This window comes from Fukomys damarensis, unplaced genomic scaffold (assembly GCF_012274545.1).
Source record: "Fukomys damarensis isolate Sample0158 unplaced genomic scaffold, DMR_v1.0_HiC HiC_scaffold_39, whole genome shotgun sequence".
NCBI lineage: Eukaryota > Metazoa > Chordata > Mammalia > Rodentia > Bathyergidae > Fukomys > Fukomys damarensis.
The window spans coordinates 14,365,963-14,391,642 of record NW_022900951.1 but is presented as its reverse complement, the minus strand read 5'-3'; the positions used below and the strand labels follow the sequence as shown (position 1 = coordinate 14,391,642).

At 33.9% G+C, this 25,680-nt stretch overlaps 1 protein-coding gene across 4 annotated transcripts in view; it reads left to right on the top strand.

Moving 5' to 3' along the window:
* Scml2 (Scm polycomb group protein like 2) overlaps nt 1-24,323 on the top strand; it is an 89,921-nt gene extending 65,598 nt beyond the window's left edge. For all 4 annotated transcript variants that reach the window (XM_010643649.3, XM_010643651.1, XM_010643650.1 and 1 more), the window contains 7 exons: nt 772-886; nt 2,354-2,557; nt 3,267-3,449; nt 17,455-17,571; nt 18,225-18,473; nt 22,195-22,346; nt 23,693-24,323. In XM_010643649.3, coding sequence (XP_010641951.1) covers nt 772-886; nt 2,354-2,557; nt 3,267-3,449; nt 17,455-17,571; nt 18,225-18,473; nt 22,195-22,346; nt 23,693-23,821 — 1,149 coding nt within the window. In that variant the 3' untranslated portion in view covers nt 23,822-24,323. The remainder of the gene's footprint in view (nt 1-771; nt 887-2,353; nt 2,558-3,266; nt 3,450-17,454; nt 17,572-18,224; nt 18,474-22,194; nt 22,347-23,692) is intronic.
* Nucleotides 24,324-25,680: the final 1,357 nt, after the last annotated feature.

Below are 25,680 nucleotides of genomic sequence, written 5' to 3'. Positions count from 1 at the left end.
AAGCACAAGGCCCTGAGTTTGATCCCAGGAACCCCCCCCCCAAATTATTGTTGTATTGGTCCAGAGACTTAGCTTAGTGGTACTGACACCTGCCTCGCAAGCACAAGGCCCTGAGTTTGATCCCAGTACCAAAAAAAAAATGTTGTTATATGCAACGGAGAAATGCAAGCTAGACACGGGTGGGGGGCGGTGATAAGCAACTGCTTTCTAAAGTCCTCCACCTTTCTGCGACTTTTTCCCCCTATTGGAAAGAGAGTTCTAGACTTTTCTTTAGCAATGTGAGTGGGGTTATCTTATAGGGAACTTCAAAAAAATAAAGCTTTGAAAGAGTGAATTAATTTGACTAAGATACGATCAGTTGGAGAAAGGCATAGATAGGGCAGGGATTCTTAGCCTCTTCATCTCTTTCTCCCCCATTTGGATGGCTCACAAGTTCTCTAAGTTTATGATAACGTATAGTGAACCTATGGTATGAGTGTTATTTTTCTTTTAAGACATCCAAGATGTTAATGTCAGTTTTTTTCTAAACTAAAACTTCAGCATTCAGGTATAATTGCAGTGTTGGCATTTTGCAATAAATACGTGGGTTTTGGCTTGCAGTTTGGGCACTCATCTCTTAAGATGTTCACCATCACTGATATAGTGGTTTCCAACCTTGAGCATTTCTGATAACTGATGATTTTGTGACCCAACAATGCCTATAATTTTCTTACTTTCTTATCAAGCAATTTTTAAAGAGTAATGTATACTTGTGTTCTTTTTGTTTAACAGGAAAAAGCTATTCCTGTTTTGTGTTCTACATCTACAACTTCTCTAAGAACACTGGCAAGAATTTCACATGATAAGAATGTCAATCCTGCTCCATCTAAAATAGTGATGTCCACAGGTAAATCAGTATTTTTCAAAGAGCTATAAAATTATCTTTTATACTGTGTTATTTTCAGTCTTGAAGTCAAGTCCTGGAAATGAAAAAAAAAGATGACAATAGTTAACATTTCTATCATTGTCAAATCTGTTATTTTCCCTTTATCTCTTCAGATTTTATTTTGTCTTTTTGTATTATATTTTCAAGCTACCTCAAACCTTTTTAAAATGCCTTTTGAAAATATTTTTTCTTGGCAATCCTTGCCTATCAAGGAGAATGGTAATTTTAAATTGGATCTGGTATGTGAAGAGTTTGAACCAACACAGACCCAAGCAAATCAATCCCTTTTATCTATTATCTTCTGCACATTTGCTTATTCCTGTTTTTAAAAAGCATGTTTTATTGTTTCCTCCCCTAGGTCCTTAATTATCTCCCTTATACTATTTCCTGGACTTTTTTCTCCAGTTTTTTTTTCCTGACCGAAAGGAAGTTATAACTTAATTCTTTGAAATAGAAATCACTTTAAAATTATTATTATGACATACCTAATTTTTAATTATTTCTGATTTTTAATCTATTCAGCAAGAAAGACTAGCCAAATGGATATAAGTTGACCATCTGAAATGTTCCATAATCCAAAACTTTGAGTACTGACACCATACTACAAGTGAAACATACCTGACCTCATATATTGGGTCATATGTTGCATTCAAAACAGAGGTGTACTAATATGTGAAAATTTACATTATAAACTAATGTACTAAATAATGTACTTGTTGATCTAGGAAAGCAAAAATTTGGATAATGATGTACCTTTGTGTTTTTTTTATTTACGCTGATTTGCATAAAATTATTGAAACTTGAGCTTTGTGTGATTATAGATGAATTCTTATCTTGTGCCTTTATACTAGTTCAGTTTTAAATTTTCTTCAAAATTGGCATATATAGAAGAAAATGTTTTTATTTCCTCAAAATTAATGAAATTAATTTTTCTGTATTATTAGAAGTTACACTGACGTATACCTTAAATTATTTGTTTACTCCAAAAAATGCAATTGAGTTTCAATATTAGTGACATAAAGTAAATTAAGTCCAAAAGGAGTATATCAAAATGACCAGTTTTGAAAGGAAATTCTTGTACTTTGTGTACAATTAGAAGAGGAGAATATTCACCTGTCTTTATGCCATTTTATATAATGTGGAAATATAAGAGGAATGGTTTTTGTGATGCCCTTAAACTTAGTTTCTAATAATGTAAATGATTACATTTTGGGCAAAATTCTAAAATATTGAATAAACATTTTGATTATTTTCTTGCATGTTTAGTATCTTTACACACATATTTACCTACATAGATAGCAGAAGTGACCATTGATACTATAATTAGATTCCTTTTAAGTGAAGTGATTTTTTTGATATAATAATTATAGTGTTTTTACAAATTTCCTTTTAATAAATATCATATCTGTGTGCACATTTTCCCTCTAGTCTGTGTTTATATAAACAAACATGGAAACACTGGCCCTCACCTAGACCCAAGGAGAATTCAACAGCTACCTGATCACTTTGGCCCAGGCCCTGTAAATGTGGTACTCCGGCGGACTGTGCAAGCCTGTGTGGATTGTGCCTTTGACGCAAAAACTGTTTTTGGATTTCTTAAGCCAGATAATCGTGGAGGAGAAATGATAACTGGTATACGAATATAATCCTTTATTCAACTTCTTTTTCCAAATTTGATTTTAAGTTGAGACACTAGTATTTTATAACATATAGGCTATTCTTAATATATATATTCTAATTACGCTGTAATATTTTACTGATATAATGTGTATAATAGTTACATATTTGTAGACTTTTAACCATGGTTTGGAAAGTTTATTCAGAAGAGATAAATGATGTCAGAGTAATACTTTAAGGTTATGTGTAATTTGTATAGATAACAGGCTGATCTATAAGAGCCTTTAAATAAAAATGTGATTCAAGAACTTACTAAGAGGGCCAGGGATGTATAGCTCAGTGGTGCCTCGCTTGCCTGGTAAGCACAAACTCCGGAGTTTGATCTCTGGTACCACACCCCCCAAAAAAATTAAGAGAAAAGATGTAGTGGGTGTTTTCCATACTTGTGTGATTGGATACCATTATTGCCCTTGGAGTAGAAATGTTGTTATAGGCCAATAAGGCTTCTGTTGTTTTTCTTTACTTTGTGAATATTTTTAAATAAGAGTGTTTTTACCAGTATAAGTTATTTACTGAGAACTTTTATAATTTAAGTTTATTCCTTTACGAATTACAAAAACTACAAATTAAACTTGTTATATATCCTAAATTGATGGAGGTTTTTGTTTGCATTGTATTTCTTATTTTTGTCTGAGATGAATGACATCTCTTTCCCTCTAAATAGCCTCTTTTGATGGGGAAGTTCATTCCATCCAGCTGCCTCCAGTGAATAGTGCATCCTTTGCTCTTCGCTTTCTTGAGACTTTGTGCCATAGCCTGCAGTGTGATAATCTTTTGAGTAGCCAACCTTTCAGTGGTTACAGGGGTAATACTCAAAGCCCTGTAGAACATGATAAACCTGTCTCAGGTAAGAAAAAATGTAAATTTTTATACTATGCTTCTATTTTGTACTTAACTTGAGAATATTGTATAATTCGTTTTTTATGTCTTCCTCAAAGTAAACATTTCAGCAATAGAGAACTAATTAGAAATATATATGTTTGTTTTTATTCATTTAAAATGGGAAAATAAGCTGGACATGGTGGGACACGCCTGTAATTGTAGTGCTGTAGGAGTTTGATGCTGGAGGATCACATCTTGAGCCTAGCCCAAGCAATTTAGTGATTTAGCAAGACTGTGTCGCAAAAAGAAGTAAAAAAATGAAAAAGGGATGAGGATATAGCTTAGTGTGAAGGCTCAGGGTTCATGCCTTAGTACCATAAAATAGATGACAGGCAGATAGAAAATAATTTTTTGTGTTCATAATAAAATTGAGAATCAAAGTGAATTATGTTTGGCTTCTTTGTGACTAACTAATTCATAGAGTTACGTATTTTCTATTAGGTTGAAATGGAGCTATAAAGCTACTGACCTTAATACTAAAATGTTAGCAAAGCATATTGAGCCCATTGGCTATAAATAATGATCTGCTTGAATTTAACATTTATTTAAGCCTTGGTTGCCTTTCTTTCACACAAACCCTCAACTGATGCCTGAATGAGAGGATCCGTGTAAGGCAGTCTTTATAACCAAAGGTGGTTCTGCTCCCTAAAGTAAGAAAACTCTTTGAGCTTCTAGGCTAATGTGTTTTGTTCTTTGGGAGAATGGTTTATCTGTTTTTATGTTTATTCATTCTTTTAAAACTCAGCACAGGATGTTTGAATTTTTAGATAAATAACTGGGATGGGTTACCATTTTACAGAATACACTGAATAATCAAATAACAGTATTTTAATCTTCTATCAGCTTTTATCAGTTTGTTCTCATAGAAAGCTTATTAGTTTGACCATTTGAAAATGGATTTGAACTGGAATTTTTATGTTAGTTTTTTTTTTTAGTTAGCTAGCAGTTTAAAAAGTTGCATATAAGGGCCAGGGATGTAGATAAATGGCGCCATGCTTGCCAGGCAAGCACAAGGTCCTGAGTTCAATTTCCAGTACTAGTAAAAAAAGGTAAAAAGTTGCATATAAATGTTATGAAATTGATTCTTCTAAGATTCCATGTCCATTTACCATTTGTCTTACATTTTTTGAATAAGTTATTAAAAACAATTTTTAAGACAAAGTGGTCTTGGGAGATTTTAAATCTGACAGATCCAGTGTTTGCATATTTTAGCAATAGTTGACTTAAAGACATTTTGCTGAAAAATAATATACCTAGAAAAAGTACCTCTGATGGGTCAAACCCCTTCCATCCACTATTCCCCTTTAACCTCAACAAGGGTAACTACTATTCTGACTTCTGGTACCATATATTAGTTTTATATATTTTTGAACTTTATAAAAATAATAGATTCTGTGTTCTTTGGTATCTAGCTGTTTTTTACTCAATTTGTAAGATTTATCTGTATTGTATGTAGTCAAATCATTTATTCTCTTTAATATATAAAATTCTGTTGGAAAAATAGGCCATTATTTTATGTGTCTATTTAAGTACTTTGTGTTTGCTGCCTCTATCAGTAGTGTTATTGCAAATATTTTAGTATTTTTTTGTAAAGTATGTATGCCTTTCTGTTCCTGTATCTATCTAGGAATGGAATTGCTAGATCATAGGAAATGCACTAGTTTAGCTTTGGTAGATACCATCAGTTTTTCAAAGTGATTGCCTTACTTTACTGTCCTATCAGTCTTTTAATAGGTTCTCTGGTGAAATTTTTTCTTCTGTCCATATTTTCCTCTGATGTTTTTGAACATACAGACCAAAATTGTGTTATAATCCTAGTCTACTGACACCAATTCTCTCAATTATTAGTTAAGTGGCCTTGCTTTTTTGCATGTCTATTTTTTGTGTGGTAGACATTATGTAGCCACACACATGTATAAAAGATCGGCAGACACTCCAGATTTCTGCCTTACGGGGTTTCTTCTTTTCTCCCTTAGGTAGGACAGATGAGAGGCTCTTTCCAGCCAGAGGCAGCACTAGGTTGGGCTGAAGAATAGTTTTATTGAGACTCAGTGTGTATCTCTGATTCCTCTCTATTCATCAAATGTTGACCTCCCAAGTTTTTTTTATTGAGAATCCTGGCAATTCAGGAGCTCCCCAGCCCTGAAAGACCATGGGAAACTATGCTTCTATCCTTTAGAGGTTTGTAGCTCAGCTCTTTAGCTTGCTTACTCATGTATTGCCAAAACTTGTATGTGTTGAGGAATAGACTACTGTATGTTTGAGTTTGACCCCTTTTCTTGGTAGATCTGTACTTCCTAAGTTCTATGAGACTGACTGTAGGAGATTTCAGTGTGCTTTTAAAGAACTTTCAACCTAGCTGTACAACTTCTTGTGCAGCCCCAAAACTCAGCAGGTATCCCATGGGGGAAAAGCCACCTATGAGTTTGAGCTTCCAATTTATCACTCTAGATTGTGAAGCTATTAAATTTTTTTTAAATTTAGTTTTGCCTCAGCCAGGGCCCTTTGCCTGGGTCAAATCCTATTTTCAGTGCATTACCAAGAATCAGCAAATTCCTACAAGAAAAAAGTTTGATTAATTTTTCAGTTTAATGTAGAATGAATGGTTCTTCCCTGTCTGGAATTTGATTATATTAGTTCCTGTGACTACCATACCTCTATGACGCCTGTCATACCTTTATAATCATATAATTCATATACTATAATTTTACACCTTTGAAGTATACAATTCAGTGCTTTTAGTATATTTACGGACTCCCACAATTGTCACCACTATCTAATTTCAGAATATTTTACTTATTCCAAAAAGCCCATACCTATTAGCATTCATTTACCAATCTCCAGCCTCTGGAAACCATTAATTTATTTTCTGCCTTTGTGACTGTGTCTTTTTTAGACATCTTATATTAGTGATATCACAGTATGTGGCCTTTTGTGTATGATTTCTTTTGCGTTATATAATGTTTTAATGTAATGGTGTCAGTCCTTCATTCCTTTTTATGGCTGAGCAATATTCTGTTATATGGCTGCGTCACATTTTGTTTATTCATTCATCAATTGATAAACTTTTGGATTATTTTCACTTTTGGCTATTACGAGTATTCCTTACATGACCACTTGTGTGCAAGTTTTTGTGTAGACATGTGTTCTTAGTTCTCTTGGATATAAACCTAGAGGTAGAATTTCTGGGTTATATGGTAAAATTAAGTTTAACTTCTTATGAAGCTGACAGAATTTTCCAAAGAGGCTGTACCATTTTACCTTCTCATGAGCAGCATATTAAGGTTCCAGTTTCCCCACATTCTTGTCAACACTTGTTGTTGTTGTTGCCATCCTGTTAAGTGGAAATGGTGTGTTATTATGGTTTAATTTTCATTTACCTAGTGACTAATGTTGATTATCTTTTCTTGTATTTATTGGTCATTTGTTTATTTTCTTTGGAGAAATACATATTCAAATGCTTTTCTCATTTTTGTGTTCTTTTTATTGTTGAGTTGTGAAAGTTCTTTATTCGAAATGCAAATCTCATATCATATATACACTATGCATATGTTTTATTCCATCCTTCAACTTGTGGTGGGGGATTGCACATTGTTTGTTGCTGGGAATTAAATCCAGGGTGTCATACATTCCAGGCAAGTACTTGATCATTAAGCTACATACTCATCTCTTCTGACTTTCTTGATGGTATGCCTTGAAATACAAAAGTTTTTAATTTTGATGAAGTACAATTTGTCTCTGTTTTGTTGCTTGTACTTTGGTTTCATATCTAAGAAATTGCCTAACCCGAGTTCCTAAATATTTATTTGCTCCTGTGTTTTCTGCTGAGTTTTATAGTTTGGCTCTTGCATGTAGGTCATTGATGTACTTTGAGTTGATTTTTATATATGTTCTGAGATAGGGATCTGATTTCACTCTTATGGATGGGAATATCTAGTTGTCTTGGCACTGTTTGTTGAAAACATTACCCTTTCCCTGTTGCCTTGGTACCTTTGTTAAAAATCATTTGATTTTAAATAATATGGCATTATTTCAGCACTTTCAGTTCTTTTTATTGACCTGTGTGTCTGTCCTCCATGGACTTGATGGTACCTTTGTAGTAAGTTTCGTGTTTGTGAAGCATGAGCCCTCCAGTTTTGTTCTTTTTCAAGGTTATTTTGGCTGTTTTGGGTCCCCTATATTTCAATATGAATTTTAGGATCAACTTGTCAATTTGAGTCTTCCATCCGTGAACATTTATTCTCGTTAAATCTGTTTGAACAATATCTAACAGTTTTCAGAGAACACATCTTGCAGTGTTTTCAATAAATTTGTTACTAAACATTATTTTTCATACTGTTGTAAATGGAGTTGTTTTAGTTTCATTTTCAGTTTGTTCGTTGCAAATGTATAAGAATATAGTTGACTTAAATATATTGATTTTGTATTTTGTATCTTTCTGAATATGTTTAGTTCTCATAGCTCTTTTATAGCTGTGAATTCCTTTGAACTTTTTAAATATGAAGTTCATGTCATCTGTAGATAAAAATTGTTTTTTCCTTTCCATTCTGAAAGCTCTTTATTTGCCTATTGTCCTGTCTAGAACCTCCGGAACAATGTCAAATATAAGTGGCAAAAGTAAACATCCTTATCTTGTTCCTGATCTTAGGTCTTAGGTAGCAGCTTTCACTCTTTCAGTCTTTCAGCCAAGATTGACATTAGGTAGTTGTATGTTTTTCATACACCCCTTTATTATATTGAGGAACTCCTATTCTTAGCCTGTTGAGAGTTTTAATCATGAGAGAATGTTACCTTTGTTCAAGTATTTTTCTCTCTCTCTCTACTATGATGACCATGTGCTTTTTGTCCTTTATTCATATAGCATATTGTATTGATTTTTCATATCTTAAAACAGCTTCGTATTTCTGGGGTAGATTTCTCATGATAAAAGTGTATGATTCTTTTTATATGTTTCTGGATTACTTTCCTAGTATTTTGTTAAGGATTTTTGCTTCTATATCCACGAAAGATTGATCTGTAGATTTCTTTCTTGTGATTTCTTTGTCTTTGGTGTCAACATAATGGTACTTTGCTAGACTGAATCAGGAAGTAGTCTCTTGTTTTTATGTTTTAAAGAGGCTGAAAAAGATTTGTGTTACTTCTTTAAATGTTTAGTAGATATACTAGTGAAGACATCTGGGCCTGGGCTTTCCTTTATGGGAATTTAAAAATTTTCTTATTTGTTATCTTTATTTATTATAGATATATCTGCGTTTTCTATTTCTTCTTGAGCCAGTTTTCATAGTTTATGTATCTAGAAATTTGTCCATTCCTCTACATTATCTATTTTACTGGCATATATCTGTTCATAGTATTTCCTTTTATTTATTTCTGTAAGATTCATAGTGATGTCTCCATTTTCATTTCTGATTTTAGAAATTTGAGTGTTGTTTTCTTGGTTAATATATCTAAAGCTTTGTCAGTTTTGTTGATCTTTCCAAAGAACTAACCTTTAGTTTTACTGATTTTTCTTTGTTTAGATTTCATTTATTTATGCTCTCACCTTTATCATTTCTTTCCTTGCTTGATTTAATTTAGTTTGCATTTGTTTTCTATTTTCTTGAGGTGTAAAAGGTTAGATTATTGATTTGAGAGCTTTCCTCTCGTAATATATAGGTGTTCACAATTATAAATTTTCCTCAGCGCAGATTTAGCTATATCCCGTAAGTTTCAATAGATTGCATTTTTGTTTTCATCCATCTCAAAAGTTTTTGTGATTTCATTTGATTACTTTTTTGACATATTGCTCACTTAGGAGTATATATATATTTTTTTATTGAGTTTATTGGTACATTTAGGGATACAGTACAGTTACATTCATTGTTGGGCTCATGTACCTTTACATGGCAAGTCTTGATTCTCATTTTTTCCCCTTACAAGGAGTATATTTAATTTCTACTTATTTGTAAGTTTTCCAGATTTCTTTCTATTTCTGATTTCTATTGTTATTCCATTATAGTTAGAGAATATGCTTTGTATGATTTCAGTAGTTACAAATTCATTTAAGACTTGATTTATACCCCCAATAAATGGTCCACCCTTTAGAATGTCTTATGTACATTTTAGAAGAATATGTGTTCTTTTATTGAATGGAGGGTTCTATAGGTATTATATGTGAGGTCTAGTTGTTGTATAATGCTGTTAAAGTGTTGTGTATCTTTGTTGATCTTTTGTCTAACTGTTCTCTCCATTATGGAATGTTAGGATATTGAAGTCACCAATTATTATGTTTTCCTTCAGTTCTTGCAGTTTTTGTTCATCTATTTTGGTGTCGTGTTGTTAGGTACAAAGATAGTTTACGCTTTTCTGATGGATTGCCCTTTTAATGTGATAAAACATCTTTTGTGTCTAATCATAATGTTTTATCTTTGAGGATATCTTGTCTGATATTAGTATAGCTGTTCAATTTGGAGGGGTATTGTTAATATGATGTATTTTCCCAGTCTTTTACCTTCTTCCTGTTTGTATATTTCAACATGTCTAGCATATATTAACTGTCTAACATATGTCCCTTACAGTAAAAAGGTATACTAGTTGAATCATGGTTATTTTCCCCTTTCTACCATCTCAAGTTTTTATTGGAGTGTTTATTTCATTTAATTTAGCATAGTTACTGTTACAGTAGAATTTGTACCTACCTTTTACTATTTAGTTTTATATGTTTTCTATCTTCTAGTCTTCCATCAGCCCCTTTTATGTTATATTGTGTATAATTTTACTTCTCCTGATATACCTTTTACTGAATTTTAGTCATTTTCTTACTTGTTTACTTGAAGATTACACTTAGCTTCTTAAAACAATCTATTTTGGATTTGAACCAATTTAATTTTAATATTATGCCAAAACTTTGCCCCAGTGTACTCTAGCTGTTTTCTCCCCCTTTGTGCAATTATTTTTAAACAAATTAGACCTCTATATATTATATACTCAACAATATAGTTTTAATAATTCTTTTTTGTAAGGTACTGGGCTTTAGGCCAAGAACCCTCACACTGAGCTACATCCCCAGCTCTTTTTTTATTTTTATTTTGAGACTGGGTCTCCCCAAGTTGTCTAGGTTGGCCTTAAACTTGGGATCCTTGTGCATCAGCCTCCCAGATATTATTCTTTATGTAGTAGACTTTTAAAAGAGGAGGGGGAAGAAAAGGGTTACAAATAAAAGAACATCTACTGGTACTCTTTTTTTACTTTTTAAAAATCTTTATTAAGTTTATTGGTACATTTTGATATACAGTACAGATACATTCATCATTGAGATCTTGTTCCTTTACATGACTTACCTTGATTTTTATTTTTCCCTGTTCCCCAGCCCTCCCTTAACCCCCTCCACCCTTCCCTGTTTACAAAGACATTGTTTCCATGTTTTTCCTTTTCTCGTATTTTTTCTTTTCCCCTTTTCCCTTTCCCTACCCCTCCCACTTCCTCTACTCTTTTAGATATTTTCTTCCTATTACACAATATCAATTATACAATTTGATCCTTATTTACACTTTTAGTATTTCACACCAGGGAAACTATTCGGTATTTGCACACATGTGTCCTATTAATTTCACTTGAGTGTGGCCTCAATGTGCATCCACTTAGCTATAAATATCTCTAGTTTCTCGTTCTTTATGGCTGAATATTACTCCATTTTATTAAAAAAAAAACCCACATCTTCTTTATCCAGTCTCCAGTTGATGGGCAATTGGACTGTTTCCAATTTTTAGTTATCTTTACTTTTATTAGTATATGTTTGCAGTACATAATGATACATTCATTGATTACATTCAGTGATACATTCATGATTACATTCATTCATTCAGTATATGTAACACATATTTTGTACCCTACCCCACCTTTACCTCCTGACTTCATTTTTTCCTTTCCCTCCCTTCTCCCTCCATTTCTTTTTTATTTTCTTAGTATCTTTTTATCTTGCTCTTTATTTGTATTTGAGTTCCCATCTAAGAGAAACCATGTGATATTTAAGTTTGTGTGTCTCATTTGGCAGGTGCATCCATTTTCCTACAAATGACTTGTTTATCCTTCTTTATGGCAAAGTAGTATCCATTGTATATAAATACATTTTCTTTATTCATTCATCTATTAATGGACATATAGGCCACTTCCAAGATTTTGCTATTGTGAGCCTTGCTGCTGTAATCATGGGTATTATTAAATCTTCAGTCTGTATTATTAAATGTATAATTATAGGTAATATTAAATCTTTAAGTCTTTCAGGAAGATACCTAGAAGAATAATAATAGCTAAGTTAAATGGAATATTTACCCTTAGTTTTTTGTGCTTGGGTGGCCCCAGGAAAACTGTAACTGTTTGTTCCCCTATTTTTAGTTTTTTGAGGACTCTTCATACTGATTTCTATAATGGTTGTATGAGGTTTTTTTAAATTTTGTTTTGTTTTGTTTTGTTTTTGAGACAGAGTCTCACTATGTAGTTGAGACTGACCTGGAACTCACTATATAGCCCCAGGCTGGTCTCAAACTCAAAGCAATCCTCCTGCCCTCAGCCTCCCAAGTGCTGGGATTATAAGCGTGCACCTCCACTCCCGGCTGGTTGTATGAGTTTTAAATTCTCACCAACAATGTATAAGTGTTCTTTTTTCCCCTGAAGCCTGGCCAGCATTAGTTATTATGTGATTTCTTGATGATAGCCATAATCCTGGAGTAAGTTGGAATCTTAGTGTTGTTTTAATTGGCATTTCTCTAATAGCTAGAGATATTGACGAGTTTTTTGTGTATTTATTGGCCATTTGTACTACTTCTTCTGAGAAGTTTCCATTCATTTCACTTGTCCATTTTTTGATTGGGTCTTTTATTTTGGGGGTATCTAATTAATTTTTCAGTACTTTGTAATAATTCTAGTCCTCTGTCTAGGGAATAGCTGGCAATAAAAAAATATTTTCCCCCGTTCTGTATGTTATCTCTTCTGTTAATTGTTTCCTTTGCTATGCAGAAGCTTTTTTTTTTGTTTGTTTTTTTGAGGCAGTGTCTCACTGTGTAGTTGAGACTGACCTGGAACTCACTATGTATCCCTTGCTGGACTCGAACCCTCAGCGATCCTCCTGCCTCATCCTCCAGGAGTGCTAGGATTACAGCCATGCGCCACCACGCCCAGCTTGTGCAGAAGCTTTTTAATTTAATAGATCCCATTTGTTGATTCTTGGTATTTATTCTCATGCAATTGGAATTCTGTTCAGCAAGTCCTGCCTCCATCTATTTTCAAGAGTTTTACCTATTTTATCTCTCAGTAGATTACATGCTTCTCTTTTATTTAGTTCATGTTGAGAGATATGGATCTAGATTAAACCTTTTGTGTATAGCCAGTTGTTCCAGCACCATTTGTTAAAGAGGCTATCTTTCTTCCAACATAAGTTTTTGGCCCCTTTGTCAAAGATCAGGTAGCCGAATGTGCCTGGAGTTGTTTCTGCATCCTTTATTCTGTTTTATTAATCAATATGTGTAATTTTTAAAAAATAATACCATGCTATTTTATCACTGTGGCTTTGTAATATGACTTGAAGTTTGAGATTGTGATACCTCGTGCTTTGCCCTTCTCACTAGGGTTTTTTTTGCTATTCTGGGTCTTTTCTGATTCAATATAAATCTTAGGATTGTTTTATTTAGTTCTCTGAGTAATGCTGTTGCTATTTTGATTGAGGTTGCATTAAATTCATTTATCAGCTTTGGTAATATGGGCATTTTGGAAATACTGATTCTGTGTATCCAGAACAAGAGATATCTTTCCATTTTCTAATGTACTCTTTGCTCTCCTTTTTCAGAGTATTGTGGTTTTTATTATACAGGTCTTTTACTTCCTTGGTTAGCTTAATTCCTAAGTAATTTTTCTTGATGCTGTTATGACTATTGATTTCATAATTTCTTCTTGGTGGGTTATTACTAGTGTACAGTAATGCTATTGATTTTTGTGTGTTGGCTTTGTGTCCTGCTATGCTACTGAGATTGATTGTTAATTGTAAGAGTCTTTTCATAGAATTTTTGGTGTCTTCTTTGTAACAGATCGTGTCATATAGAAGTAATGATAATTTGACCTATTATTTTCCTATATATATCCCTTTTATTTCTTTCCTTGCCTGATTGCTCTGAGTAATGTATTTCTTGTAGAATAACACTATGAGTGAGGAATTCTCTCTGTTTCTATAATCTGGGAACCTTTTATTTTCTCCTACATTTATGAGTGTTGGTGTTGCTGGATATAGAATCCTTCACTGACCTTTTCTTTGTTGTTTCAGTGATTTGGCTTCTAGTTTCTGGTGAAAAGTGAACTGCTAGTCTCATTATGTAGTGATGTGCTTTTTTTTTTTTTTTTTTTTTTTTTTGCTAATGCAAGACTCCATCTTTTGCTTTTGACAGTTTGACTTTTTTCTAGGTGTGGATCTCTTTGTGGTTATCCTAGTCAGAGACCATTGATCTTTTTGGATGTGCACATTGTCCTTTTTTATCAAATTGGGGAAGTTTCTGACTATTCTCCCCAATTTTTCTACTCTATTTTCTACTGAGAATCTTTCATTTTCTGTATTTTGGTATCCTTGATGGTATCTCACAGTTGTCTGAGGATCTATTCATTTTTCATTACTTTTTTCTTTTCATCCTTCAAACTGCATAATCTCAATTGTTGTTTCATTCATTTGCCAATTCATACCTACTTGTTGAGCCTTGCTAGTGAATTTTTTATTTTATTTTTCACCTCTTGGATTTGTTTTGTGTTTTATAATTTCTCTGTTGATGTTCTGTATTTGATAATATATTCTTCTTATACTTTAATTCTTAAGACATGATTCTCTCATTTTAGTTCTTTGAACATCTATATAATAGTTCATTTAAAGTCTGTCAATAAGTCCAATGTCTGGGCTTCCTCAGGGACAGTTTCTATTGAGTAATTTTTTCCTATATATAGGGCAAACTTTTCTGTCTTTTTTTTGCATATCTCATAATTTTTGTTGAAAATTAAATATTTTAAAATAATATAATGGCAATTCTGGAAATCAGAATACTTCATTATCTTTCAGTGTTGTTGTCATTACTGGTAATGCTGGCTTAGTGACTTACCTAGGCTAATTTCATAAAGTCTCCATTCTTTGTTGTATGTGCTACTGAAGGCTGGTCCATGAGCTTAGTGGTAAGGTAATGATTATATGCCTGGAACCAGTGCATCTCCCAGCCTTTGCCAAGAGATTCTTTGTGTGTGTTGATCATAATTTAAACATTCTTGAAGTGGCAGTTGGTAAGTCTGCTCTGTGTACAGCCTCAAAGTTAGCCAGAGATTAAAGATGAGGGCCTTCACAGGTCTTCCCTGAGCTTACATACAGCTCTGCATGTTTCATGTGTCTTTCTAGATACCCAGGAATATAACAGTGTTTTTCAAAGTCCCCTAATGAACATCTTGTTTTTCAATTCTTTTTCTTTTAAACTTTTCCTTCAGCTTTTTCTTAGTCCCAACTGATAATGCTACCTCCTGTAGCTACAAAGTTAAATAATTACTAATGTTTTGTTTTGTTCCCAGCTCATGCCCTAGAATACGGTTGTTCACAAAGAGCAGGCTCTAATACAAGTCAAATTGAGATAAGCCCAGAAATTGCTTTTCAGAAAGGCTGGTAAAATAGTGATAATTCTCTGGAAATGGGGCTTTTGAAGAGCTCCAAAGCAACTGTGCCCCCTCCTGCGACTGCTAAACTGCTGGTTTTAATACTTACTATAGCTGTGAAGTTGTTAGTTTTCAAGGCTTCTGTGAAAATGGTTCGAAAGCAATAATATTAGAACAAGTTAAAATGACACCAAATTTGGCCTTCTTCAGATTCAGCCATTTTTCTTGAATAAACATTCTTTGGAGTGTGGCAAGTCTCTAATTAATTTTCAGAGCTTTTTTTTTTAATCTTGTGTTTATTGGTACTTTTTAGATATACAGTACAGTTACATTCATCATTGGGATCTTGTACCCTTACATGATATATCTTGGTTCTTGTTTTTCTCCCATACTCCTGCCTTCCCTTCACCTCCTCCACCTCCCCTATTTACAAACACTTTGTTTCCATTTTTTCCTTTTCTCATATTTTTTCTTGTCCCTTATTTCAAGTTTTGAAACTTGATCAATACAATCTTTGCTAGTGTTTCTAATGTTAAAGAGTGAGTTGTTGGAGGTCTTTCATGAGTCATCCTGGAACTTCCTTTCTATGATGACTTACAAAGTACTGTGTAAATTATCTGGCTTTTCCTAGTTAACCCTGTAGGAATACTTTTCTTTCCTTAGTTTATTACAGTACCCAGAAACCTAAGTCAAGAATTAATTTCGTGTTTGTTCAGCCCCAGGTAGTAGACAATATGCCAGCTTTGCAAAGCTTTTCAAAAAGCATGAATATATTATAAATAAAAAAATAAGTATAGACTAGATTCAGGTAATTATATTATAAATAAAAAAATAAGTATAGACTAGATTCTGAGGTAAGCAAATCTCTACATGGAAAAAGATATTTGGAGCTGAGCATAGTTACACATACTATAAGTAATCCCAATACTTTGGTATGCTGAAGCAGGAAGATTGCAAGTTGGAACCCAGCCCGGACAACTTAGCCACTTAGTGAGAGACCCTGTCTCAAAATAAAAACGGGTGGAAATGTAACTCAGTGCAATGTCCCTGGGTTCGATCCTCAGCACTGAAATACATATTTTTTCAGTCAAATATATATAAAACTAGAAGCTTCTGTATCATTAAATGAATATGAAAAAGCCAATTATTTTTTTCTTTAGAAATTATTTTTTACAGTGCTAGTAGTCATAGAGATCAGACCCAAGACCTCATCTGTGCTAGGCAAGTGCCCTACTACTAACTAAACTGCATCCCCAGCACTCTTTCCTTAGAATTTAAATTTTTTAATTAATTGTAGAAATCACATTACTTATCACACACTGAAATATATTTTGCCTATTGCTTTTGTAGTCTATGATTAAAAAAACTCAAGTGCAGTCGGGAAGTAGATTGCTAAAAGTTTCAAGAGGTATGCCTAGCCCCCAGACTAAAGTTTGATTCAGATAAATTTTAACTTTGGTACTTCTCAATGCAATATTTCTTCTCTTTTAAGTTCTATCATCAGTCTTTTTAGATTTCTATTATACTTTATTTGTCTTTTTTTAGTTGGAGGTTTTAATTAAGATATTAGTTGATACTTACAGTTTATAGTTTGAATACTCCCAACCTGAAATCCAAAATGTTCCAAAGTCTAAAACTTTTTGAGCACCATGTCAATGCTTAAAGAGTTTCAGGTTTCAGAGCATTCTGCATTTCAGATTTCTGGAAAATGAGGATGTTCAACCAATAAAGTCTATGCAAATATTCCCAAATCCAAAAAACTTTAAAATCTGAAATACTTCTAGTCCCAAGCATTTCAGATAAGGTATACTCAACCAGTAAGGGATATGGTTGGTCTCTGTGCTTTCAGAATTGCTTGACGGAATGATTCTTTAAGTAGAAGTGCATTTGGTTGAATGATAGATGTGCAATAGAGGTGTTGTAAGGGTTACCCTGGGTCAGGATTGTCTATAAAATAGAATATCCACTGTAATATATCTTCTTCTCTTAAATTTTAACTCCTCTTGCTCATGGGAGCAATTTTCCCAGGCCCACTTTTAAGATACAGAATGGGTTGCCTTAGTGTCTTCTGAAGTATTTTGAGAGATCTCATGACCTCGGAATTAATGAAATTTAGATATATTTCTCTTGGAAATACTTTGTAACTCCCAAATGTTATTTCAGTAGGAACATTTGATAGGATTCAGTAAACGCATTACTCTTCAGCAAATAATTGACATTGTTGAAATGACAGTGTGCAAATGATTTAGAAAGAGAACTATTTTGTGCAAATTATATGAAAATGCTTGGGTAATTACTTGTAACAGATACCTTTTTTATAAAAACAGTGAAAGAAGAAGAAATACCAGAAAATGAAAGCATCAAACGATCTCCTGAAGAACCTATACCTTGTGCCATCCCTGTCTCTCCTAAACAGCCCAAAACAATGATGCATGTTTGGAAAGGTAAATAGCTTTACATGACCCAAGACTGGGAAGAAAAGTTCCTCCACTACCAAAATGATAATATGCTCTTAGGATATGGCATTGGAGGTTAGGGAAATATATTTGCCCAGGTAAATTTGGCAGTTAGGCAACTACTTTGGCAGCTTGGACGTATAGCATTCCCTTCAAAAGCACACAAATATCCTTTTCCCCTCGATTAAAAAGTATTGTAATTATCTTTTTTATTCAGTTTGGTATTGCTAAAAACTGATAGAACAGAAAAATTTAGTATCCTTCTCCAGTAAAAGTGTTTACTGTTCAAGTAGTAAGCAAGTGTTAGAAACCAACTGTGTGATCATATATACCAAGTAGTTGTGAAGAACTATGTTCCTAAGAACAAATGCTTTTGTGAGATGTCGATAGACTTGGTGAAAAGACTAACAAGGTACTAAATTGCCATGAAAATATAGATGATGTCACAGAATTAATTTGGATTTGAACAGTGTCCATTACTATAAATGATGAGTAGGAAATGGCCATATATTTTAGGTTAGAAATTTATGGTTCACTGTAACATAAATTAAGTGAAGTATTGTTGGAAATGGGATTGTTGACCATTTAATAGTATTTGTGTTGTATCTTGAAGGTAATCCCCTTTGTGTTTTCCCCTATAGAAGAAGAACCATTGTCTCCTGAAGAAAAAGACAAGTTCAAAGAAGAGGAGCTTGAAAAATTGAAGAATACAACATTAAGTTTAGGAGATCCTTTGGTTCCTGTCTATAGTAATTTTACACTTACTTCAGTCCATACAGATTTTTCTGAAAATGAGCCAGGCACCTCAAATTCAACATTAGTGGAGACCAAATCATCTACCATGAGCAGTTACTGTGAAGCTAAATTCCAAATGCAGAGGAAAGCTGAAGGTATTTTTAAAAACTAAGCCAACATGCCTATCTTTCCCCTTGACGTTTCCATACCCAGCAGCATTCTGTGAGAGTGTATCACATTGCAGAAAGTGCCAAAATTAGGGAGGCCATATTCTTTCCTTTTCATCACTGTCAGGACCAAATCATTATGGATGCTCTAGTACTTGTAGCATCACAGATTGTCTCTGGGGATCTTGATCACCAATCATGTCTCTGATAGAGACGTCTCAGATTCATGGTTCTCTAGCGGTTGTAATTTGTCATTTTCTTGGGTACTGTCTGGACTCACAAACTTCTTGTGACTCTGAGACCTAGAAAGCCACACTGCCTCTCCTTTCTCATATATTCTTGTCTCTGTTGAGGTCTTTTCCTGCCCGGATCTGGCCTGCAGCCATACCATTTCCTCCTCATATCCTCTGTCACTCCCTCAGAACCACCAGGAAGGTGTAGCTTATGTAAAGAGGGCATCATCTTGTTGCTGTTCAGAAAGAACCAGGACAGCCTTACATGTACAAAGATGGCTACTACCCTGTCACCCTTTAAGGGTTTAAGAGTGCAGGAGAATGAGTGGGTATATATGTTTTTTCCTTTTTCTCCAGTTTGTCATCGATAGGCCAGGTTGAGGAGTGAATGAAGTGGGATCCAAGACAAATTGTGTGCTGTACTCTGCACACATCAAGACATATTAATGTCACTTCCATTCTCCCACCTCCTATGGAGATGGTGTCTTCTTTCAAGAGTTGCATTGCTTTCAGAGTCTAAGGATAGATGTGTATTTCATAAAGGATAACATACCCTGAAATTTTAAGTATTTTTACAAAGTAGGAGCTTTTGAAGACAATGCCTCAGTGAAAGACTTTAAAAGTTTACTTCTTATACTGAATATCTCACTTTCAAATGTATGTCTATCAACTACCATGCCAAAGTTGCTTGTATTTGGACTTTGAAAGCCTACCATCTGGTATTCCTAGAAGTAGAAAGGCTAACAATAATCAGATTACTTTTTAGTAATTTACTTAATGATAATAGAAATCATTGTCTTCATTACGTGACATTATATGTTAGGCACATAATATTTTATATGGCCTCATACATTATATCAGTTTAGTAATTGTTGGGGATATAGGTGCTGATAAACATTTTCAGGAGAAAAAATTTCAGAAGTCATTTTGCTAAAATCCCTCAAAGTGGATGGGCCAGTCTTTCAACCCAGACACTCTGGTACAAGAGCCATATTCTTAACTGCTGTGGTGCCTACATCTCTTGAGAGCAGGTAAGCATTTCACTTCAGAACTGTCTCAAAGTATCATTACCATTATTTTCTTTAAGTACTGCAACTATTACTTAAAGCGGAGTTTACTCCTGACAGCCACTAGTGTTCACACAACCTCCTATCCTATTCTGCCCCATTATTTGAATGAAAAAAAAATTGCCATCCTTCTTTACACATAATAGATTCATATAAGTAACACGGGGAAATCAAATCACATTTATTGTATTTATTTCAGAAATATTCATTTATATTCCAGTATACATAAGACAGAACCATTCAGAAGGAAAGCATGACTGGTCTTGGATGATTTTTCACATTATTAGTTTGTTTCATATAACTGTTTGAATAATATAATGTTTGCAATCTTTGATAATTGTTCTGAAAATATGGGCCCAATTAATTACTTTTTGATAATAGACTGAAGACAGAAAATCTTATAGTTATTTTTAATATAAAATTAGCTTTATACCAGAAATCATATCTTTATATATAGTTTATCTATGATAATCTGTAAAACTAGCTACATTTTATTCAAGACATAAATATCCCAGATTATGGGCAGATGTAGTGGCGCACACCTGTAATCCCAGCACATGGGAGACTGAGGCCAGAGGATCATCTTGAGTTCAAGGCCAACCTGGACTCTATAGTGAGTGAGTTCAAGCCTGAACTACATTGAGAAACCTTGTCTCAAACAAAAATTCCCTGATTCTGATGACAGAAACTCCCCAATTGTAAATTAATTTAGAGGTATGATTAGCCTTGCTAATATTTTTTAATGTTAAATTGTGTCAGCTGGGGATTTGGCTCAATGGTTCCATTGCCTGTCTTACAAGCACAAGGGCCTGAGTGTGATCCCTGGTACCAAAAATAAAAAGCAAAACCCCCCCAAAAATTAAATTGTGTCATTGCTAAGGAGAGCCCCTTTTCTCTCTGAATTGTCAATGCCTTAAGCAGGCATAGTGAACATCGTCATTTTTACCTGGATTGATATATAGCCCAACAAAATTTTTTTCTGACAAGTAGAGGGGAAGATGACTTTTAGTGTAGAGATTTTGGATGTTGTGATGTTGGAAAGAAAAGAAAATTCAAAGCTACATTACAAAAAATTAACTATTATAATTTCCTTTTATCTTACCTTTTCCTTGGATAAATATTCAAGATGCTCGTAATGATCATGTCCCAGATGATAGGAAAGAAAGGATATGCCTTTGACTAATTCACATACAAAAAAGATTAAATCTGTGTTGATAATCCCTCAATTCAAGAAACAACTCTTCCTAGCAAATTATGTAACTCCCTTCACTTACTCTCACATGCTAACTTATGGGATTCTAGCTCTGTCTTTGAATAGATGAATATCTGTCAGGACACAAAGGAGTTTCCACAAAACTTAGTGAACAACCTAAAGCCTATTGAAGTATACCTAAATTGTTTCACGTCTCATTTATTTATTTATTATTATTTATTGGTGGTACTAGGGATTGAACTAAGGGAATGCTGAACTACATCTCCAGCCCTTATTATTTTAAGACAAGGTCCAGCTAAGTTTCTAGGCTGGCCTCAAACTTGGAATCCTCCTGCCTCAGCCTCCCAGGTAGCTCAGATTATAGCCTCCTTGCCCAGGTCTGAGGTATTTCTTCATTAAATATAAAAACTTTCAACTAAAAAAACAGTCTGATGCTATGTAGTTAAACATGAAAGAGAAATTAAATAAAATGTTAATTTACTCTGATTTAGCTCAGCAGAAAATAACCTTGTTTTCTTCAAAATGCAGATTATCATTTAAGCCACAAGGATCTAAAGAGTATACGTGCTACTATAAAAATATCCATATTGACTACATGGGAAAGATTTGGTAAACCAACAAATTTGAATCTTCAAGATAATAAGATTATTGAAATTTATTGATTTAAACTCAGCAAATTTAGGATGAAGGGTATAGCTCAGTAGTAGAGCTTGCCTCGCTTGCACAAGGCCCTGGGTTCCATCCCCAGCACTGCAAAAGCAAACAAACTTAAGCAATCATAAAACTGTAAATGTGGGCAGTTCCCATTGAATTTAGCTAGTAAAATAAACCTGATTTAGACAGAGAAGGGAGAGCAGTTAACAAAATGAGGGAAATTCATTGAAACAAAGTGAAAGAGTAATGAGTTAGGTTAGGCCTTAGATTGCCTTTTGGTTTTTTGTGATCTCCGAATTTTTAAGGGAACTTCTGAAGCTGCTTCTGCTATTTGGGGGAGGTGAGATGAAATGCTCTTGTGAAACTATCCTCAAATCATCTCTATATAGATTGTCATTAGATTGCACAGTTGAAATCTTGAGTCCTTGCTTGGGTACTTAAGAAAAGGTTCTGGTAATGAGGCCATTACTCTTACCTAACATCTCTTCTTTCAGGATAATGATCAGGTCAAGTGTGATTTGTTCTTTTCCCTCCCATTGAAGCTCCAGGTTACATAGCTGTACGTGACTCCATTGTCCTGAAACAAGGCTTCTCTAAGGACCCTTCAACCTGGTCTGTGGATGAAGTGATACAGTTTGTGAAATATACAGATCCTCAGATAGCAGGCCCCCTCGCTGACCTCTTCAGACAACATGTAATGTATTTTTTGATCCAGTTTTCTCTGCCACAGTGCCTTTGAATGACCTCTTTGCTGGCCTTTCCATTGGATACTGAGTGTGTGAATGATGGGGGAACCCTACCAACTGATTTTTCCATGTGTGAAAAGGTTATTTTGCCCAACATTAGATCTTTAAATGGAAGTTTAATGGTGTGTTCTTTAAAAAGGGCATTGGGGTGTGTCCAATAACTAAACAATGTCAAATTTTTAAGGTGTGATGATTCAACATCACTACCCTCAGGTGGACCACCCTTTTTGTAATGACAGATACAAGAATCCTCCCTCTCCCCAGACTGGTCCCTGCTTGGCCTAGGACCATGAGTAGGAGAGGGTGACCACAAAGTAATAGGGTGGCCTTCTTGTTATAACTGATAAATCCAGCAATTGTATAAGATTAAGTGCATGTTTGTTTTAAACAGAAATTATGGAATACCAAACAATGCTTGCATAACATAAATTTGTTAATAAAGGTGATAAAGAATTTTAGGAGGATGCCTTGTGACTACTAAACAATATTTTTACTGTTTTCTAACCAATCAAATTAGCATTTCTGATGGACTCTTTTTTTTGTCGCGTTTATTGGTACGTTTTAGGTATACAGTACAATTACAGTCATTATTGGGATCTTGTACCTTTACATGACAGGTCTTGGTCCTCATTTTTTCCCCTTGTCCCTGCCCTCCTTTCACCCCCTCCTCCCCTCCCTATTTACAAATACTTTATTGATGTACTCTTTTCAATAGTGTTAAGATCAGTAGTTTTAGCATCTAACCAACTTCAGACAACTAACTGATCAGCTTTTACATAAAGATAACGCTATATAGCATGTTTATAGTTTGCATTGATGTTGGCATATTCCTATGCCAACTATGAATGGTGGAAATGAATCTCATATGGTCATTAACTTTTTAAAAAGGGAGTTGGATTCATTTCCACCATTCAGTTGTTGACCCTTTGTTATAGATATATAATATTTTATTCAACATACTGTATTTAACCACTTACCAGTCCAGTTATTTAAATACAGGATGACAAAAAAATTGCATATTTTTGTTAATTTTTGTAATACGTTATATCAGGAAATATAAAAATGACAATTTTCTCAAATTTATTCAATACAAGAACCTACTAGTTGAAATTACAGCTGTCTGAGCAATGCTTAGGATAGTCAGTATGTAAAGAAAGGTACTGCCCAAGTGATGCGTGGGTCAACTGTTAGGTGGTTAAAATCGGCTCCTTTGATTCTTAGGACATTCATCAAAGGTACTATGTTAAACTTCCTCTGAAAAAATTAATAAATTATAATTTTCTTGTCTTTGTAGGAGATTGATGGGAAAGCTCTGCTTCTACTTAAGAGTGATGTGATGATGAAGTATATGGGGCTGAAGCTGGGACCAGCAATAAAGCTATGTTACTACATTGAAAAGCTTAAAGAAGGAAAATATAATTGAAAAAATACCAGTTCAGATTGGACATAATTCTCAGGTAGACTGTTAACATTTTAATTTAAAAGAAGTTTTCTTAGCAGTTTTTGTTTCATAGAAGATTCCTATAAAACTGGTTTGTCAGAATTGCTGAATTACATTAACAGTCCAGTCTTACTTTTTTTTTTTTTGGTACCGGGGATTGAATTCGGGTCCTTGCACTTGCAAGGCAGGCCGCCGAACCGCTGAGCTAAATCCCTGGGCCATCAGTCTTACTTCTTGAAAGGCCATTTAACATGTTAGTATTAGCATACTCAAATTAGCAGTTCATTTGTATCTTATTATTTTCATTGTATATTTGACAAATATACTTCATGCAGTAAGCGGAAAAACTTTTGATTTGGATTAATCTTTATATTTAGAACCAAAACAGCTAAATCCCAAAGAGGAAAACATTGGAGATTTAACAACTTCTGTAATTCAATCCTTGAGAATTTTTCCTCAGAAGAAAATGTAAAGATGTACCTGTAGCTATCATCTCTTTCTCAAATACTTTCTCTCTGATTCTACAGTGTTCTGTTCATGTTTTAAGAATTTCTAGAAAAGAAATAGCCATATAAATTATTTTCCTCCCTGTTGTTAGTTCTTTAAATGTTGTATTTGTTCATATTTAAAGGGAAAAAGCAAGCTTATAAGCATTCATAAAAAGTGTTCTTACCCGTTTTTATAATTTTAAAAAATAGGATTGATAGAATGATCATTTTTGTGCAGGTCTTTATACTACCGGAGTGGTTTGGAGGGAGTAGGGTTAAGGTTTTTTTCACAAAATTTCAAAAAATTGCAAACCTATATTTTTGCTAAACTTGGACATTAGACATTTCACATATCTCTATATCTGTGTCCAAATTTTTAAGAGATATATATTTTATTGTATGTTTATTTCTCATATGGATACTTTACCATATTTATAAACTATTCTATACTTGTAGGTATACACAAGTAAATGTTGTCTTTTTGAATTTAATATGGCACTTTGCACTGCCACAGAGGAAAGAATGAGCAATGGATATAATTAGATGTTTTTATTCCACAAAAATCTGTGCATCATTTGCTATCACCAGTATCTCTCAGCTTGCTCTTCAGGTGATAAGAAACAATCAGTAGATTGGTTGCCATGCAGGGATGTTCTCTACCCTATGCAATGTTTCTTGCTAATTTGCTTGGTTCTGAGCCATTTATTCTGCTACATTTTAGGAGATACATCAGTTCTGACTTACTATTTTGGTCTTTGAAAGTTAGAACTTTGAAGGGTAAATGGTGCCATATGTTTATTGTTACTACTTGGTATAATATTAATAAGCTATGAAAATCGGTTATAAAGGTATTAGCCATTGGTTTTAAATGCCAAGAAAATGTTCACCCGAGAAAGAATGTACTTTTTTTTTCTAGAAAACCAAGTGTTCTTTAGATAATAATGCCATTATTTGAAGGATCACTTCCTCTGTTATTCCTTATGTTATGAGACTAGATTCTTAAACTTGATCTTCTTTCAAATTGTTTGTATGAAGATACTGTTCCCATTTAAACAGTTCTCAGGTGTTTATATAAATGCTGTGTTTTACAGTTTTCATATTTTAAAATATAATAAAGTTAAATAACTGCAACAATGCCCAAAGCCTCGGGTTTGATTTTACTTACTTTCACTGCATTCCATTAATGTGTGAATTTGTTAAGAAAAAAAGAGCCCCTGTGACAATGGTGTTATTAGGAGGGAAAATACTGCTTTTTCAAGCAGTGGAATGGATTATACTTGGAGTTGCCTGAGTAAATGAAAATAGGTTTAAATTTCTGAGGCTCTTTCTAGGACAAATGCTGGAAGATGACTC